This window comes from Paramisgurnus dabryanus, chromosome 19 (assembly GCF_030506205.2).
Source record: "Paramisgurnus dabryanus chromosome 19, PD_genome_1.1, whole genome shotgun sequence".
In the NCBI taxonomy this organism is placed as follows: Eukaryota; Metazoa; Chordata; class Actinopteri; order Cypriniformes; family Cobitidae; genus Paramisgurnus; species Paramisgurnus dabryanus.
Genome location: NC_133355.1, coordinates 12,552,069 through 12,573,772, shown reverse-complemented (window position 1 = coordinate 12,573,772; position 21,704 = coordinate 12,552,069). Strand labels below are relative to the sequence as shown.

The following is a 21,704-nucleotide window of genomic DNA, read 5'->3' as shown; positions in this document are numbered from 1 at the left end:
AAGACCCCCAGTTTAAGATAAATGTTAAATAATTGTGTTGTTTTTCACTTGAAATTGTTATTTTTTTAGTCATGAAAGTAAAAAAGCAGGTTTTTAATTACTGTAAATGTATGGCTATCCAATATCATCAAAAAATAATTTACAAGTATGTAAGAAAAGGTTTGTACTCTAAAAATACTTTATTTGTAACAAACAGGAGATAAAGAATTTACAAACGTGTGGAGAGCGTTTCAGCACCCGGATAGCGGCATAATTTTTTTAAAGCATTAGTTAAAAAAAATTCTCATCTCACCATATCAAAAGGTACAGAGTCATCGTATACAATAAGTCTGTGAGGCAGCATTTAAAAAACATTTAAAAACAGATGCATTTGTTAAAGGCAAAGCATTTACGCTACAGGTGATGCAGCTCTTTGTGCCTTCTAACGGCTCATAATCTGTCCTCATTTATGTCCAAGAGACTCAATAATAAGCTTTTACATTTGAATGCTTTACTTTTTCATATTTAAAAGCATTTTTGTGCTGCTGTGCATCCATGTGTGTGTTAAGAAAACCTGTGTTGTCGTCCCGTTTATAGGCTCATATTTCTAACGCGCTCATTAAATAACAAAAAGAACATTGCGCCATAGACTTTAGACCAGGTTTTAGTTGGTCAATGGCGTAGTCTATTTTAGTTGCCTCAAAACAGTGTTAATTTTAGCAGCAAATTCTGATTTAGTCTTAGTCTTAGTCTTTTGAATAACACACCATTTAGTTTTAGTCTTATTTTAGTCATCTGAAATCTTTTAGTTTTAGTCTAGTTTTAGTCGACGAAATATCATAAGAGTTTTAGTCTAGTCTTAAGTTTTTTAGTCTGTTATGGAATGGTATTAAGGTTTGAATATGCAATACAGACACAGATGTAATGGTTGTTATAGAAAACACGTATTTTATTTTATTCTTAATGTCAAAAAAACTGACCGTGGCTTTTTCACCAAAAAAATATCACATAAAATAAGCATAAGGCCCACTCTACCTAAAAATATACATGGTCCCTGAAAAAGATATGCATTGTCCCTAAATGACATGCACACACAGACGCACGCAGACACACAGACAGAGACACACACGCACTTTCGCACGCACTTTCGCACGCACTTTGTCCAGTCAAGTAAAACCACAACATATACTATAATAGTAACGTTACACATTTAATTCAATTTGAGGACACTGAATATTTATACTCAGTATTAATTCAGACAACCCAATACAATCAATACAGTTCCGATGTGTATTCCTTTCGTTTCTATGTTATACCAAGTTTAGCGAAAACACTGTGGTTTATCTGATAAAATAACCTTAGCGTGTATGCTTACCTTCGCATGTATTTCTGGATGAGTCGTCTTTACAGGCTGTCGTCTTGTCATATTTGTAGTGTGACCAGATTAGACGCTAGCTCTGACATTTTTGTTGTTAATGAGACATGTCTTCGGACCGGGTGCACCGCAAAACGTTAGCGTGTTGCTAACGAGCGAAGTCAACTGAAATCAGCCAAAGCTGGGAACTAAGACTGTACAACTAAATATAATGTAAACAACCTGTTGTGAAAACAAACTTTGCCGCGGGTTTTCAAAATGACTCTGCCGACTGCTGCCTGTGTAGATCAACCTACCCTCAAAGATTCGCTCTGATTGGATTTCTTCCCAACTGTCCCACAAAATGAGTAGCTCTGATTGGATCTCTTCTCCATTCGTCCCTCCCTAACATTTTCGTCTTATTTTTATTCGTTGACTAAAGTGTCAGTTATATTTCGTTACAGTCTTCGTCATCATATATGATTTTATTTAGTTTTTATTTAGTTTTCGTCCGTGAAAAAGGTTCGTTGACGAATATTTTTCGTCATCGTCTTCGTCAACGAAATTAACACTGCCTCAAAATAGCAACGCGCCAACAATGCGCCTGAACACACCTCGTTTTTGGATCAGAATGCCCATGGGCGCAAAAATGGGCGCAAATGCATTTGCTATTTAAACAACGTGGCACTAAACCTGAAAATGATACTTTCACCGGGTTAAAATTAGCAAAAGACACTTGCTTCGTGCATTGCGCTGCATTGCGCCGGGTGTATGATAGAGCTCTCGATGTGTTATTTTAACACATCCGTTTTAAGAGTGTATAAGTGCCATTGTTTTGTCCCAAGATGCACACTAGTATTGTTTTTGTAAACTATGTTTGTAAAAATTACCTCAAAAATTGTCCTAAATCCTGGATTAACCTAATCCCTGTCCGGGAAACTACCCCACAGTCTTCTGATTTGTATTTTCTTATTTTAATAAAATAAAAGTTTTTACCAAAAATAGTTTTCTTTAAAAGTGATAGTGAAATTACAAAGTGCAAAACATTCAACAAAAATGGCTTGTTTTTTATATTGTATTGAATATTATCAGCTTAAATTGAATTTAGTTGGCCTTAACAGTGACCCTAACAACTTGCCAAAAAAACAGTAGTCTGTTGACATTGGCATATGGCCAGACCTTGCTTTTCCTGACATATATGTTTGTCTTGCCTAACACTATTTATACACTGTAAAAAATAAATTGTTGGCTCAATGAATTATTTTTTAGTAACTAGTTCCACAGAAATTTTACGTTCACTCAATTTCTGTCTCCAAAGTGTTACCTGGATTGATGTTTTTTAGTTGGCCCAAACTTGACTCAAATGTATAATATTTAGAAGTTTTATTTAAGATTTTTATGATATTGGGACTATTTCTCCATCCGCTCCTTCAGCTCTGAAGTTCAAATTCGCATGCTGTCCGGTTATAACAAATTAAAAGATATGAAACATCACTCAACAGCGATATCAATTAAGTGCAATCCTAAAATATGATTTAAAACATAACCCTTTCATTGTTAAGTATGAGAAATTTAAATGAATTAAATCATGTTTAAACGCCACAGAGATATCAGAGCCAGCAGTCGATTTCTGATGCGCTTGCCGAGGTGAGGCTGCGCTGGGCGGGGTGTGAGCGCTTAAGCGCCGGTGATTTTCTGGAGCTCTTCTGGAGCTCATCTCCGTCCGAAAGTGTCCGAGCAAACTTTTAAGTAGACGCTATCTTTATTAACCGACCGCATATTTAAACTTTAAGCACATACATTCACGCCTGAACAACTCTAACAATTACATTTTGTGACCAAATAACAGTAATATTTTGAGCATTTTGCTGTCAGGAAACATAGCTGTCATAAGTCCACATATTTACCTGATTTGCCTTAATTAGTTCAGTCAACATTAGCCATTCTGAATGTTGACTGGATTTGAAAATAACCATTCATTTAATGTTTTAAACACAGATTTATCAAGACTTAAAATAATATGTCTTCTCAACTAGCTCAAACAAAAAAATTGGTTTAACTTATATATATTTGCCCGTCCAACATTTCATTAATTGGATTTTTTACAGTGTAGAACACAAGGCTCATCATAATGGATGTTTTTTAAATGAAGGCTCACTGACAAAACTTTGCAATAACACAGAATAAGAGTATTCAGTGGTGTATTTTTATAGGATTTTACTTTTTTACTACTACTGATTTACTTCTCCTTTGGGTGTTTTTTGCAGTCTGGAAAAAGACTGCTCCTAATTTTTTTTTTATCTTTTAGCACAGTCGATCACACAATTACTTTTCCCATTTTAGACGTGTTTTTCACGCTATGCCAATGCTGTCGCTCAGACTTTTTGCCACTTAGTGGGCATAACCGCAGTCAGTTTCGCCGAAGGTGACGTCACGTGCATACCCTCTTTTGTAAATCTCCATGGAAACCAGAGTGCTCTGAATCTGTCAAAGTAACCTAACAGGAGATTTCTGAATAATTCATGAAGTGCTCTTTTCGCAACAATCACCACATCACCACCTGCTAATCTATGCCAATCACAGGTCATTTGATTGGTTGCTATGTTCGAATCAGAGGTCATGGCCAAAACGTGTGTTTTATTCGCAGTCCAAGCCACAGGAACGTTCCATATTTTATTCATGGCGTTATCCCTTTCATTGAGTGCAAAGACTTTGAATATAAATGAACCATAAGAAATACTATGAATAAAATAAAGAAATGAACATTTTAGTTCTTCCAGTACATTATGCAGACTCAAATATCATTATTCCCACAGTACATAACAGTTTACTTTAAAACTGAACAAACTGATCGTATAAGCAGTAGTTCAAAAAAATCTAAGTTCACTGCTTTTTAAGATTTTGACTCTAAACATCTAGTTCTTCCTCCTCTTTTTAGGTTTCTCATGACTTTGCAGTCAATTTTGATGAGGACAATCCAGAATGTGCTGGTGAGTCATACAAGTGTCATTTTTACCCTTCAAAAGAAAGCTCAGTGAAATCCAGTGTATGAAGCAAACTTTATCTCTAAGGAAGACTTTTAGATAAAAGCATGACCATGGTGTTTTAATGGATATTTAATGGAATTTAAATGAGGATGTTTTTAACCAACAACGTCTTTATTAGTCTTTGAGACTATTTTCAAGTAATCCATCCACTGCATGCATGTTGTGCCTATCTACACTTTTTATTCTCAATATGTCATAGCTTTCTGTATCTAATCGTTTTATGTGTTTCACAGGAATCCAAGGTGTGGTTGAGGCGTATCAGAACTGTCTGCCAAAAATCCAGCTGTATGGGCCAACTAATATCGCCCCCATCATCCAGAAGGTTGCCGACTCTGCTTCTGAGGAGATGCACACCAAAGAGGCCATGGTGAGAGAGTGAGAGAGAAAGCGAGAGTGAGAGACAGAGGTAACACCTTTAATTAGACTGCAAAGGGCTTAATTACTGGACAGCACCATATTGGCACCATCTGCTTTGCTGCTATTGCCTTTTAATTGAAACAAACCGAGCATGATGTCTAGTAAAGAAAATTCATTGATTGTGAGTGAGAGAGAGAGGAAAATATTTTTGCCCAATATACTGCATAATATGATGATTGTCATTAATGACTGTAAGTGTCATTTGTACAAACCTTTGGTCCCCTATTGCATGTTGCACTATGTTGGTAATTGTGTGACTTTTTTTAATACAAGATAAACTGATTCATCTGGTGTGCATTTTAATGTTTACATGCTTGGTTCTTTTTCCTTCTCTGTTCTTCCTCAATGTCATCAGGAATATTTTATACTGCTGATCCTGACAGATGGAGTGATCACAGATATGGCAGACACACGAGAGGCAATCGTCCACGCCTCCCACCTGCCCATGTCTGTCATCATCGTCGGGGTGGGCAACGCGGATTTCAGTGACATGCAGATATTGGATGGTGATGATGGGATACTTCGCTCACCTAAAGGAGAACCCACCCTGAGGGACATTGTACAGTTTGTGCCATTCCGCAATTTTAAACATGTGAGTGAACAAATTATCAAGTCAAATTGTCTATTTTTGTCTAGAAATTTAAGCAGCAGTTGCGGTCAGAGATGTTACAGTGTGCCCCCAGTTTTGAAACACTCCTTTAAACTGGGGTTCGCAAAACCTTGGTGTTTCGCAGGGGAATTGCACGGAGTTCTGGAGTGAAGATACAATTTATTACTTACAATTAAATCATAAAATGTAAATAAAACAATTACTAACAAAAATATATATTATCTGGATGTCATCTGACAATTACACAACCCTCAAATATATCAGAAAACTCATGCAAAATGGACATATTTGTTAAAGAGGACCTATTGTCCGATTCACGTTTTTTACATTTCCTTTGGTGTGTAAGTATGTATTAGTACATATTAATGATATGCAAAAGGTACAAACCCCAAAGTAAAAGATGATGCAAGTTATCATCTCCAACGTAAATCTCTTTTCTTGGACTACAACAAACACACGGATTGTAGGCAACAGTTTACTTCCTGGGATTGGTGATGTAGACAAGACCGACATTATCATAATTCCTCCCGCTTTCAACTTACAGCCTGTAAGTTAACTCCTGTTAGCATTGCATTGCGCGCAAATCTTTCAAACATGGTAAGGAGCGTCACATTTCCGGCTGACGTCAGAGGTATTCAGGACAATCGCAACATACAGATTAGCTTGCCAATCAGGGACACAGAGCTTTCCAAATTCGTGCATTTTAGGAAGAGAGTGAAATCTGGAGTTACAAAGATGTACAGTATGTGGAAAATAATGTTTTTTTAACCATAAACCACACAAACACATTGTATTATACTAAATTCACAAAATAACATTGATTTTTAGCTATGAAATAGGTGCTCTTTAAAACAAAATTACCAGATGACTACCCAATAACAGGTTATAATAACAAAAACTAAGAAAAATACTAGTGATAACAACTTTAAAATTAATGGAAAATATATTCGGACGTGATTAGTTTTCCAAACAACGTTTGAGTTTCAACGTGTCCCCCAGGACGTCTGTGTTTTTATGTACCGATTCGGACGGGATTAAAATGATGCAGGCTATTCCAGAGATGGGAGTGTCTGTTGTTTCATGCATTTGGGCATTGCAGAAGAGCACGTGCTCTGGATACGCGTGTTTGTAATGTTTAATATTTTGCTTTAAATGTAAAATTATGACAGAACATGTAATTTATTAATTTAATTTTAACAAATCAAAATAAAATATACAAATCCTACTAAAGTAACGTTAGCCTACGTGTTTTATATTACTGTCTGCTTATAATAAACCCGAAATGAAGAAATAATGATTAATAACAATTTAATATCTTTATTAATTAACATTACCATTCCGGAGTTGAACAACTTTGAACGGAGTTTCTTATAACGTTAATGATATTACAGTGGCCAGTCTTAACAGTGTTTGATATTCAGCTCGTCTTGATTTAATTATTTTATTTTGCCGAATGCGAAAAAACATCCATATCTGAATGAATGGGACTCAGGAAATACTAATAACGCGCATTAGTAAGACCTTACCTTACACAGACATGGCCGATTCGGACGGGATTAAAAACACAGAGGACCGATGAGAAGGAAGAGTTTCTCAGAGGTCCCCCTGTAAAACTAATCCCGTCCGAATAGTGCTTAATAAGCCAAAGTTTAGCGAACAGATGTTTTTAACATCTTGGTTTGATGATTTTACTGAGTTGAAGCTCCGATCAGAGTACAGAAACTATAAGAGAGACGAATAGCCCTACTGTACATCTAAAGGCATCCTGCTTTCGTTTCATCTCTTCAGTGTCTCAGGTCAGTGTTTCCTTCACAGCTGTCTGTCGCACCCTCAATAACAAGCATCTCAGCTCAGGAACAGAACGATGTAAAACATCAAAGCTCTTACAGTTTAAAGCTGTGTGTTCGGGTTTAATTAAAAAGTGTGAAAGCGTTCGTGCAGAACAGTCTTCATTATGAATGCATTCCCATAAGTGCAGTTAGGCATATTCTGTACTACTACAACACCATATATATGTATTATATATATATTTCTTTAAAATCTCATGCATAAAGAATGACACCTACTGTCAAAACTGTATGTCTCTTTTTCTTTTTAAGTATCTCAGAACACAAAGCCTGCAGATCAAATCAGCAGGTGTAATTTTAAACATTCAATATGAAAACTTTCATTAATATTAATTTAGTAACTCATAAATAATTTAGTGCCAATGTAAGGGTGACAGCTGCACAACGCTGCGCAATAACTGAATTACCACTGGTGGGTGAGCTACAGTCATAAAAATAAAAAAATGACCTTTAGCTGTCACTGGGGCGGTACTCTCTAAAAAAGTTTTCCTTTTGTGCAAAGAGTTCATATGTGACCCTGGACCACAAAACCAGGCACTAGGGCCTTTTTTATTGAGAGCTGAAACAAGCTTTCCATTGATATATTGTTTTTTGGGATAGGACACAGCTTTAAACTGTAAGAGCTGTGATGTTTGAAGCTCTATTTGAAAATCTGGAATCTGAGGGTGCAAAAAAATCTAAATATTGGGGAAATTTAAAGGTGCCGTAAAATGTAAAACTGTATTTACCTAGATATAGATAAATATTAAGAGTTCTGTACATGGTAATGACATATTGTGAGTTTCAAACACGATTATTTCTTTCTTCTAATGTAAACCTCGCGCTCGCAAAAGACAGGCTATTTTCATCATAACACCAAATGTGACGTTACAGTTGAGATGTACGCCCCAACATTAAATTACACATAAAATTAATTACAATGTTGTTACAATGCTAAAAACAAAGTTGTGACTGCTGAGTTAGCACTATATGCTAGTTAATGCTATATGCTAGCGTTTAAGCTGAAGTTCTTCTATTGACGTTACAGTAAATATATTTTTTGTTATTGCTACTAATATACCCGTGTTACTTATAACTGTGTTTTTGGTCCAGGGTCACATACAGTATTAGTAGAGGTACGTATTGGTTACAAAGAGTGCATATTAATTCAGTTCAATTTTATTTATATAGCGCTTTTCACAATTGTTCAATTGTTCTAAAGCAGCTTTACATTAATAAAAGGCAGGAAAAAAACAGAAAAACAGAGGACAACAAAAGTAGGATAGTACAGCGGCTAAAATTAAACTGTACTAGCGAGCAGAGTAATAGTGGGTAGCACTTTATTTTACAGTACGTGTATTTACCTTGTACATATATGGTAAATAAGTTGTACTTACCCGCAAATGTGTGGAACTTACTTTTAGGTATCTACATGGTAATTCATTGGTATCATTACTGTACTTACTAGTGGTACATACTTGGTAGTTATTATGTAACTTTAGATAAGTACTGGGTAATAACAGATACATACATAGTGTATGTATACTGTAACTAACCAGAAAAACTACTGTACTTACAAATTGTATATACATGATAAGTGTGTGGTACCTGTAGGCCAGTGTAAGCTAATGACCGGCACATATGGTGTATGTACACTGTAACTAACAAGAAACACTACTGTACTTACAAATAAGTGTGTGGTAAGTTATACTTATACCATACTTATACCATACGTATATTATAACTAAGAACAAACATTACTGATATGCCATTTTGGTACTCAATATATTTGTCCTTTTAACCAAGCATTAAATAACCGTATGCATTAACTACTGGTTACATTCAGTAGTATGTCCATGGTTACTTCATGGAAACAGGACTGTAAAATAAAGTGTTGCTTTTTACACAGTTATTACATAGGACCTACCACCTAAGATATAGCATCATATACATGTCACTGTGAGGCAAACCCAACTATTGACTATAATACGCATTAACTACTGGGTACATTCACTAGTACATCCATGGTAACTGCATGGAAACAGGACTGTAAAATAAAGTGTTGCTTTTTACACAGTTATTACATAGGACCTACCACCTAAGATATAGCATCATATACATGTCACTGTGAGGCAAACCCAACTATTGACTATAATACGCATTAACTACTGGGTACATTCACTAGTACATCCATGGTAACTGCATGGAAACAGGACTGTAAAATAAAGTGTTGCTTTTTACACAGTTATTACATAGGACCTACCACCTAAGATATAGCATCATATACATGTCACTGTGAGGCAAACCCAACTATTGACTATAATACGCATTAACTACTGGGTACATTCACTAGTACATCCATGGTACCTGCATGGATACAGGACTGTAAAATAAAGTGTTGCTTTTTACACAGTTATTACATAGGACCTACCACCTAAGATATAGCATCATATACATGTCACTGTGAGGCAAACCCAACTATTGACTATAATACGCATTAACTACTGGGTACATTCACTAGTACATCCATGGTACCTGCATGGATACAGGACTGTAAAATAAAGTGTTGCTTTTTAAACAGTTATTACATAGGACCTACCACCTAAGATATAGCATCATATACATGTCACTGTGAGGCAAACCCAACTATTGACTATAATACGCATTAACTACTGGGTACATTCACTAGTACATCCATGGTACCTGCATGGATACAGGACTGTAAAATAAAGTGTTGCTTTTTAAACAGTTATTACATAGGACCTACCACCTAAGATATAGCATCATATACATGTCACTGTGAGGCAAACCCAACTATTGACTATAATACGCATTAACTACTGGGTACATTCACTAGTACATCCATGGTACCTGCATGGATACAGGACTGTAAAATAAAGTGTTGCTTTTTAAACAGTTATTACATAGGACCTACCACCTAAGATATAGCATCATATACATGTCACTGTGAGGCAAACCCAACTATTGACTATAATACGCATTAACTACTGGGCACATTCACTAGTACATCCATGGTACCTGCATGGATACAGGACTGTAAAATAAAGTGTTGCTTTTTAAACAGTTATTACATAGGACCTACCACCTAAGATATAGCATCATATACATGTCACTGTGAGGCAAACCCAACTATTGACTATAATACGCATTAACTACTGGGTACATTCACTAGTACATCCATGGTACCTGCATGGATACAGGACTGTAAAATAAAGTGTTGCTTTTTAAACAGTTATTACATAGGACCTACCACCTAAGATATAGCATCATATACATGTCACTGTGAGGCAAACCCAACTATTGACTATAATACGCATTAACTACTGGGTACATTCACTAGTACATCCATGGTAACTGCATGGAAACAGGACTGTAAAATAAAGTGTTGCTTTTTACACAGTTATTACATAGGACCTACCACCTAAGATATAGCATCATATACATGTCACTATGAGGCAAACCCAACTATTGACTATAATACGCATTAACTACTGGGTACATTCACTAGTACATCCATGGTACCTGCATGGATACAGGACTGTAAAATAAAGTGTTGCTTTTTACACAGTTATTACATAGGACCTACCACCTAAGATATAGCATCATATACATGTCACTGTGAGGCAAACCCAACTATTGACTATAATACGCATTAACTACTGGGTACATTCACTAGTACATCCATGGTACCTGCATGGATACAGGACTGTAAAATAAAGTGTTGCTTTTTAAACAGTTATTACATAGGACCTACCACCTAAGATATAGCATCATATACATGTCACTGTGAGGCAAACCCAACTATTGACTATAATACGCATTAACTACTGGGTACATTCACTAGTACATCCATGGTAACTGCATGGAAACAGGACTGTAAAATAAAGTGTTGCTTTTTACACAGTTATTACATAGGACCTACCACCTAAGATATAGCATCATATACATGTCACTGTGAGGCAAACCCAACTATTGACTATAATACGCATTAACTACTGGGTACATTCACTAGTACATCCATGGTAACTGCATGGAAACTGGACTGTAAAATAAAGTGTTGCTTTTTACACAGTTATTACATAGGACCTACCACCTAAGATATAGCATCATATACATGTCACTGTGAGGCAAACCCAACTATTGACTATAATACGCATTAACTACTGGGTACATTCACTAGTACATCCATGGTAACTGCATGGAAACAGGACTGTAAAATAAAGTGTTGCTTTTTACACAGTTATTACATAGGACCTACCACCTAAGATATAGCATCATATACATGTCACTGTGAGGCAAACCCAACTATTGACTATAATACGCATTAACTACTGGGTACATTCACTAGTACATCCATGGTACCTGCATGGATACAGGACTGTAAAATAAAGTGTTGCTTTTTACACAGTTATTACATAGGACCTACCACCTAAGATATAGCATCATATACATGTCACTGTGAGGCAAACCCAACTATTGACTATAATACGCATTAACTACTGGGTACATTCACTAGTACATCCATGGTAACTGCATGGAAACAGGACTGTAAAATAAAGTGTTGCTTTTTACACAGTTATTACATAGGACCTACCACCTAAGATATAGCATCATATACATGTCACTGTGAGGCAAACCCAACTATTGACTATAATACGCATTAACTACTGGGTACATTCACTAGTACATCCATGGTACCTGCATGGATACAGGACTGTAAAATAAAGTGTTGCTTTTTAAACAGTTATTAGGACCTACCACCTAAGATATAGCATCATATACATGTCACTGTGAGGCAAACCCAACCATTGACTATAATACGCATTAACTACTGGGTACATTCACTAGTACATCCATGGTAACTGCATGGAAACAGGACTGTAAAATAAAGTGTTGCTTTTTACACAGTTATTACATAGGACCTACCACCTAAGATATAGCATCATATACATGTCACTGTGAGGCAAACCCAACTATTGACTATAATACGCATTAACTACTGGGTACATTCACTAGTACATCCATGGTACCTGCATGGATACAGGACTGTAAAATAAAGTGTTGCTTTTTACACAGTTATTACATAGGACCTACCACCTAAGATATAGCATCATATACATGTCACTGTGAGGCAAACCCAACTATTGACTATAATACGCATTAACTACTGGGTACATTCACTAGTACATCCATGGTACCTGCATGGATACAGGACTGTAAAATAAAGTGTTGCTTTTTAAACAGTTATTACATAGGACCTACCACCTAAGATATAGCATCATATACATGTCACTGTGAGGCAAACCCAACTATTGACTATAATACGCATTAACTACTGGGTACATTCACTAGTACATCCATGGTAACTGCATGGAAACAGGACTGTAAAATAAAGTGTTGCTTTTTACACAGTTATTACATAGGACCTACCACCTAAGATATAGCATCATATACATGTCACTGTGAGGCAAACCCAACTATTGACTATAATACGCATTAACTACTGGGTACATTCACTAGTACATCCATGGTACCTGCATGGATACAGGACTGTAAAATAAAGTGTTGCTTTTTAAACAGTTATTACATAGGACCTACCACCTAAGATATAGCATCATATACATGTCACTGTGAGGCAAACCCAACTATTGACTATAATACGCATTAACTACTGGGTACATTCACTAGTACATCCATGGTACCTGCATGGATACAGGACTGTAAAATAAAGTGTTGCTTTTTACACAGTTATTACATAGGACCTACCACCTAAGATATAGCATCATATACATGTCACTGTGAGGCAAACCCAACTATTGACTATAATACGCATTAACTACTGGGTACATTCACTAGTACATCCATGGTACCTGCATGGATACAGGACTGTAAAATAAAGTGTTGCTTTTTAAACAGTTATTACATAGGACCTACCACCTAAGATATAGCATCATATACATGTCACTGTGAGGCAAACCCAACTATTGACTATAATACGCATTAACTACTGGGTACATTCACTAGTACATCCATGGTAACTGCATGGAAACAGGACTGTAAAATAAAGTGTTGCTTTTTACACAGTTATTACATAGGACCTACCACCTAAGATATAGCATCATATACATGTCACTGTGAGGCAAACCCAACTATTGACTATAATACGCATTAACTACTGGGTACATTCACTAGTACATCCATGGTAACTGCATGGAAACTGGACTGTAAAATAAAGTGTTGCTTTTTACACAGTTATTACATAGGACCTACCACCTAAGATATAGCATCATATACATGTCACTGTGAGGCAAACCCAACTATTGACTATAATACGCATTAACTACTGGGTACATTCACTAGTACTCCATGGTACCTGCATGGATACAGGACTGTAAAATAAAGTGTTGCTTTTTAAACAGTTATTACATAGGACCTACCACCTAAGATATAGCATCATATACATGTCACTGTGAGGCAAACCCAACTATTGACTATAATACGCATTAACTACTGGGTACAATCACTAGTACATCCATGGTAACTGCATGGAAACAGGACTGTAAAATAAAGTGTTGCTTTTTACACAGTTATTACATAGGACCTACCACCTAAGATATAGCATCATATACATGTCACTGTGAGGCAAACCCAACTATTGACTATAATACGCATTAACTACTGGGTACATTCACTAGTACATCCATGGTACCTGCATGGATACAGGACTGTAAAATAAAGTGTTGCTTTTTACACAGTTATTACATAGGACCTACCACCTAAGATATAGCATCATATACATGTCACTGTGAGGCAAACCCAACTATTGACTATAATACGCATTAACTACTGGGTACATTCACTAGTACATCCATGGTAACTGCATGGAAACAGGACTGTAAAATAAAGTGTTGCTTTTTACACAGTTATTACATAGGACCTACCACCTAAGATATAGCATCATATACATGTCACTGTGAGGCAAACCCAACTATTGACTATAATACGCATTAACTACTGGGTACATTCACTAGTACATCCATGGTACCTGCATGGATACAGGACTGTAAAATAAAGTGTTGCTTTTTAAACAGTTATTACATAGGACCTACCACCTAAGATATAGCATCATATACATGTCACTGTGAGGCAAACCCAACTATTGACTATAATACGCATTAACTACTGGGTACATTCACTAGTACATCCATGGTAACTGCATGGAAACAGGACTGTAAAATAAAGTGTTGCTTTTTACACAGTTATTACATAGGACCTACCACCTAAGATATAGCATCATATACATGTCACTGTGAGGCAAACCCAACTATTGACTATAATACGCATTAACTACTGGGTACATTCACTAGTACATCCATGGTAACTGCATGGAAACAGGACTGTAAAATAAAGTGTTGCTTTTTACACAGTTATTACATAGGACCTACCACCTAAGATATAGCATCATATACATGTCACTGTGAGGCAAACCCAACTATTGACTATAATACGCATTAACTACTGGGTACATTCACTAGTACATCCATGGTAACTGCATGGAAACAGGACTGTAAAATAAAGTGTTGCTTTTTACACAGTTATTACATAGGACCTACCACCTAAGATATAGCATCATATACATGTCACTGTGAGGCAAACCCAACTATTGACTATAATACGCATTAACTACTGGGTACATTCACTAGTACATCCATGGTAACTGCATGGAAACAGGACTGTAAAATAAAGTGTTGCTTTTTACACAGTTATTACATAGGACCTACCACCTAAGATATAGCATCATATACATGTCACTGTGAGGCAAACCCAACTATTGACTATAATACGCATTAACTACTGGGTACATTCACTAGTACATCCATGGTACCTGCATGGATACAGGACTGTAAAATAAAGTGTTGCTTTTTACACAGTTATTACATAGGACCTACCACCTAAGATATAGCATCATATACATGTCACTGTGAGGCAAACCCAACTATTGACTATAATACGCATTAACTACTGGGTACATTCACTAGTACATCCATGGTAACTGCATGGAAACAGGACTGTAAAATAAAGTGTTGCTTTTTACACAGTTATTACATAGGACCTACCACCTAAGATATAGCATCATATACATGTCACTGTGAGGCAAACCCAACTATTGACTATAATACGCATTAACTACTGGGTACATTCACTAGTACATCCATGGTACCTGCATGGATACAGGACTGTAAAATAAAGTGTTGCTTTTTACACAGTTATTACATAGGACCTACCACCTAAGATATAGCATCATATACATGTCACTGTGAGGCAAACCCAACTATTGACTATAATACGCATTAACTACTGGGTACATTCACTAGTACATCCATGGTAACTGCATGGAAACAGGACTGTAAAATAAAGTGTTGCTTTTTACACAGTTATTACATAGGACCTACCACCTAAGATATAGCATCATATACATGTCACTGTGAGGCAAACCCAACTATTGACTATAATACGCATTAACTACTGGGTACATTCACTAGTACATCCATGGTACCTGCATGGATACAGGACTGTAAAATAAAGTGTTGCTTTTTAAACAGTTATTAGGACCTACCACCTAAGATATAGCATCATATACATGTCACTGTGAGGCAAACCCAACCATTGACTATAATACGCATTAACTACTGGGTACATTCACTAGTACATCCATGGTAACTGCATGGAAACAGGACTGTAAAATAAAGGGTTGCTTTTTACACAGTTATTACATAGGACCTACCACCTAAGATATAGCATCATATACATGTCACTGTGAGGCAAACCCAACTATTGACTATAATACGCATTAACTACTGGGTACATTCACTAGTACATCCATGGTACCTGCATGGATACAGGACTGTAAAATAAAGTGTTGCTTTTTACACAGTTATTACATAGGACCTACCACCTAAGATATAGCATCATATACATGTCACTGTGAGGCAAACCCAACTATTGACTATAATACGCATTAACTACTGGGTACATTCACTAGTACATCCATGGTACCTGCATGGATACAGGACTGTAAAATAAAGTGTTGCTTTTTAAACAGTTATTACATAGGACCTACCACCTAAGATATAGCATCATATACATGTCACTGTGAGGCAAACCCAACTATTGACTATAATACGCATTAACTACTGGGTACATTCACTAGTACATCCATGGTAACTGCATGGAAACAGGACTGTAAAATAAAGTGTTGCTTTTTACACAGTTATTACATAGGACCTACCACCTAAGATATAGCATCATATACATGTCACTGTGATGCAAACCCAACTATTGACTATAATACGCATTAACTACTGGGTACATTCACTAGTACATCCATGGTACCTGCATGGATACAGGACTGTAAAATAAAGTGTTGCTTTTTAAACAGTTATTACATAGGACCTACCACCTAAGATATAGCATCATATACATGTCACTGTGAGGCAAACCCAACTATTGACTATAATACGCATTAACTACTGGGTACATTCACTAGTACATCCATGGTATCTGCATGGATACAGGACTGTAAAATAAAGTGTTGCTTTTTACACAGTTATTACATAGGACCTACCACCTAAGATATAGCATCATATACATGTCACTGTGAGGCAAACCCAACTATTGACTATAATACGCATTAACTACTGGGTACATTCACTAGTACATCCATGGTACCTGCATGGATACAGGACTGTAAAATAAAGTGTTGCTTTTTAAACAGTTATTACATAGGACCTACCACCTAAGATATAGCATCATATACATGTCACTGTGAGGCAAACCCAACTATTGACTATAATACGCATTAACTACTGGGTACATTCACTAGTACATCCATGGTAACTGCATGGAAACAGGACTGTAAAATAAAGTGTTGCTTTTTACACAGTTATTACATAGGACCTACCACCTAAGATATAGCATCATATACATGTCACTGTGAGGCAAACCCAACTATTGACTATAATACGCATTAACTACTGGGTACATTCACTAGTACATCCATGGTACCTGCATGGATACAGGACTGTAAAATAAAGTGTTGCTTTTTAAACAGTTATTAGGACCTACCACCTAAGATATAGCATCATATACATGTCACTGTGAGGCAAACCCAACCATTGACTATAATACGCATTAACTACTGGGTACATTCACTAGTACATCCATGGTAACTGCATGGAAACAGGACTGTAAAATAAAGTGTTGCTTTTTACACAGTTATTACATAGGACCTACCACCTAAGATATAGCATCATATACATGTCACTGTGAGGCAAACCCAACTATTGACTATAATACGCATTAACTACTGGGTACATTCACTAGTACATCCATGGTACCTGCATGGATACAGGACTGTAAAATAAAGTGTTGCTTTTTACACAGTTATTACATAGGACCTACCACCTAAGATATAGCATCATATACATGTCACTGTGAGGCAAACCCAACTATTGACTATAATACGCATTAACTACTGGGTACATTCACTAGTACATCCATGGTACCTGCATGGATACAGGACTGTAAAATAAAGTGTTGCTTTTTAAACAGTTATTACATAGGACCTACCACCTAAGATATAGCATCATATACATGTCACTGTGAGGCAAACCCAACTATTGACTATAATACGCATTAACTACTGGGTACATTCACTAGTACATCCATGGTAACTGCATGGAAACAGGACTGTAAAATAAAGTGTTGCTTTTTACACAGTTATTACATAGGACCTACCACCTAAGATATAGCATCATATACATGTCACTGTGAGGCAAACCCAACTATTGACTATAATACGCATTAACTACTGGGTACATTCACTAGTACATCCATGGTATCTGCATGGATACAGGACTGTAAAATAAAGTGTTGCTTTTTACACAGTTATTACATAGGACCTACCACCTAAGATATAGCATCATATACATGTCACTGTGAGGCAAACCCAACTATTGACTATAATACGCATTAACTACTGGGTACATTCACTAGTACATCCATGGTACCTGCATGGATACAGGACTGTAAAATAAAGTGTTGCTTTTTAAACAGTTATTACATAGGACCTACCACCTAAGATATAGCATCATATACATGTCACTGTGAGGCAAACCCAACTATTGACTATAATACGCATTAACTACTGGGTACATTCACTAGTACATCCATGGTAACTGCATGGAAACAGGACTGTAAAATAAAGTGTTGCTTTTTACACAGTTATTACATAGGACCTACCACCTAAGATATAGCATCATATACATGTCACTGTGAGGCAAACCCAACTATTGACTATAATACGCATTAACTACTGGGTACATTCACTAGTACATCCATGGTAACTGCATGGATACAGGACTGTAAAATAAAGTGTTGCTTTTTAAACAGTTATTACATAGGACCTACCACCTAAGATATAGCATCATATACATGTCACTGTGAGGCAAACCCAACTATTGACTATAATACGCATTAACTACTGGGTACATTCACTAGTACATCCATGGTAACTGCATGGAAACTGGACTGTAAAATAAAGTGTTGCTTTTTACACAGTTATTACATAGAACCTACCACCTAAGATATAGCATCATATACATGTCACTGTGAGGCAAACCCAACTATTGACTATAATACGCATTAACTACTGGGTACATTCACTAGTACTCCATGGTACCTGCATGGATACAGGACTGTAAAATAAAGTGTTGCTTTTTAAACAGTTATTACATAGGACCTACCACCTAAGATATAGCATCATATACATGTCACTGTGAGGCAAACCCAACTATTGACTATAATACGCATTAACTACTGGGTACAATCACTAGTACATCCATGGTAACTGCATGGAAACAGGACTGTAAAATAAAGTGTTGCTTTTTACACAGTTATTACATAGGACCTACCACCTAAGATATAGCATCATATACATGTCACTGTGAGGCAAACCCAACTATTGACTATAATACGCATTAACTACTGGGTACATTCACTAGTACATCCATGGTACCTGCATGGATACAGGACTGTAAAATAAAGTGTTGCTTTTTACACAGTTATTACATAGGACCTACCACCTAAGATATAGCATCATATACATGTCACTGTGAGGCAAACCCAACTATTGACTATAATACGCATTAACTACTGGGTACATTCACTAGTACATCCATGGTAACTGCATGGAAACAGGACTGTAAAATAAAGTGTTGCTTTTTACACAGTTATTACATAGGACCTACCACCTAAGATATAGCATCATATACATGTCACTGTGAGGCAAACCCAACTATTGACTATAATACGCATTAACTACTGGGTACATTCACTAGTACATCCATGGTACCTGCATGGATACAGGACTGTAAAATAAAGTGTTGCTTTTTAAACAGTTATTAGGACCTACCACCTAAGATATAGCATCATATACATGTCACTGTGAGGCAAACCCAACCATTGACTATAATACGCATTAACTACTGGGTACATTCACTAGTACATCCATGGTAACTGCATGGAAACAGGACTGTAAAATAAAGTGTTGCTTTTTACACAGTTATTACATAGGACCTACCACCTAAGATATAGCATCATATACATGTCACTGTGAGGCAAACCCAACTATTGACTATAATACGCATTAACTACTGGGTACATTCACTAGTACATCCATGGTAACTGCATGGAAACTGGACTGTAACATAAAGTGTTGCTTTTTACACAGTTATTACATAGGACCTATCACCTAAGATATAGCATCATATACATGTCACTGTGAGGCAAACCCAACTATTGACTATAATACGCATTAACTACTGGGTACATTCACTAGTACATCCATGGTAACTGCATGGAAACAGGACTGTAAAATAAAGTGTTGCTTTTTACACAGTTATTACATAGGACCTACCACCTAAGATATAGCATCATATACATGTCACTGTGAGGCAAACCCAACTATTGACTATAATACGCATTAACTACTGGGTACATTCACTAGTACATCCATGGTACCTGCATGGATACAGGACTGTAAAATAAAGTGTTGCTTTTTAAACAGTTATTAGGACCTACCACCTAAGATATAGCATCATATACATGTCACTGTGAGGCAAACCCAACCATTGACTATAATACGCATTAACTACTGGGTACATTCACTAGTACATCCATGGTAACTGCATGGAAACAGGACTGTAAAATAAAGTGTTGCTTTTTACACAGTTATTACATAGGACCTACCACCTAAGATATAGCATCATATACATGTCACTGTGAGGCAAACCCAACTATTGACTATAATACGCATTAACTACTGGGTACATTCACTAGTACATCCATGGTAACTGCATGGAAACTGGACTGTAAAATAAAGTGTTGCTTTTTACACAGTTATTACATAGGACCTACCACCTAAGATATAGCATCATATACATGTCACTGTGAGGCAAACCCAACTATTGACTATCATATGCATTAACTACTGGGTACATTCACTAGTACACACTTATTGTGTATATACAATTTTTAAGTACAGAAGTGTTTGATATTAGTTATCATATATGTACACTATAAATATCTGTCATTTACCCTAACTTGCCTGTAAATACTAAATACTTATATTGTACATTTATTTGTAAGTACAGTAATGTTCCCGTTAGTTACAGTATACCTACACTATAAGTATGTATCTGTTATTACCCAGTACTTTTACTACTCTAGATTTACATAATAACTACCAAGTATGTACCACTGGTAAGTACAGTAATGATACCAATTAATTACCATGTAGATACCTAAAAGTAAGTACCACACATTTGTCGGTAAGTACAACTTATTTACCATATATGTACAAGGTAAGTACACGTACTGTAAAATAAAGTGGGTAATGTATAAAAGAGAGTTCTATGTTAAGTTAATGTCAGTTGTTGAAAAAACACCTAGGAGAAAAAAATCTTAATTTTATTAGGAGGAAAACGTCCTATGGAGAAAAAACCCTTGAGAGATAACCTGACATAGCTGATTCTATAGAGGATATACTATATACACTCACCAAAAGGATTATTAGGAACACCATACTAATACTGTGTTTGACCCCCTTTCGCCTTCAGAACTGCCTTAATTCTATGTGGCATTGATTCAACAAGGTGCTGAAAGCGTTCTTTAGAAATGTTGGCCCATATTGAAAGGATATCATCTTGCAGTTGATGGAGATTTGTGGGATGCACATCCAGGGCACAAAGCTCCCGTTCCACTATTTTAGTACAGGGAACTCATTGTCATGTTCAAGAAACCAATTTGAAATGATTCGACCTTTGTTACATGGTGCATTATCCTGCTAGAAGTACCCATCAGTATGGGTACATGGTGGTCATAAAGGTATG

General features: G+C 36.3%; 1 protein-coding gene across 1 annotated transcript in view; it reads left to right on the top strand.

Annotated features, from left to right (window-relative positions):
- Window positions 1-21,704, top strand: part of cpne4b (copine IVb) — a 44,232-nt gene that overhangs the window by 19,681 nt on the left and 2,847 nt on the right. Inside the window, exons 13-15 of the mRNA XM_065289689.1 lie at window positions 4,272-4,323; window positions 4,614-4,747; window positions 5,153-5,389. Coding sequence (XP_065145761.1) covers window positions 4,272-4,323; window positions 4,614-4,747; window positions 5,153-5,389 — 423 coding nt within the window. The remainder of the gene's footprint in view (window positions 1-4,271; window positions 4,324-4,613; window positions 4,748-5,152; window positions 5,390-21,704) is intronic.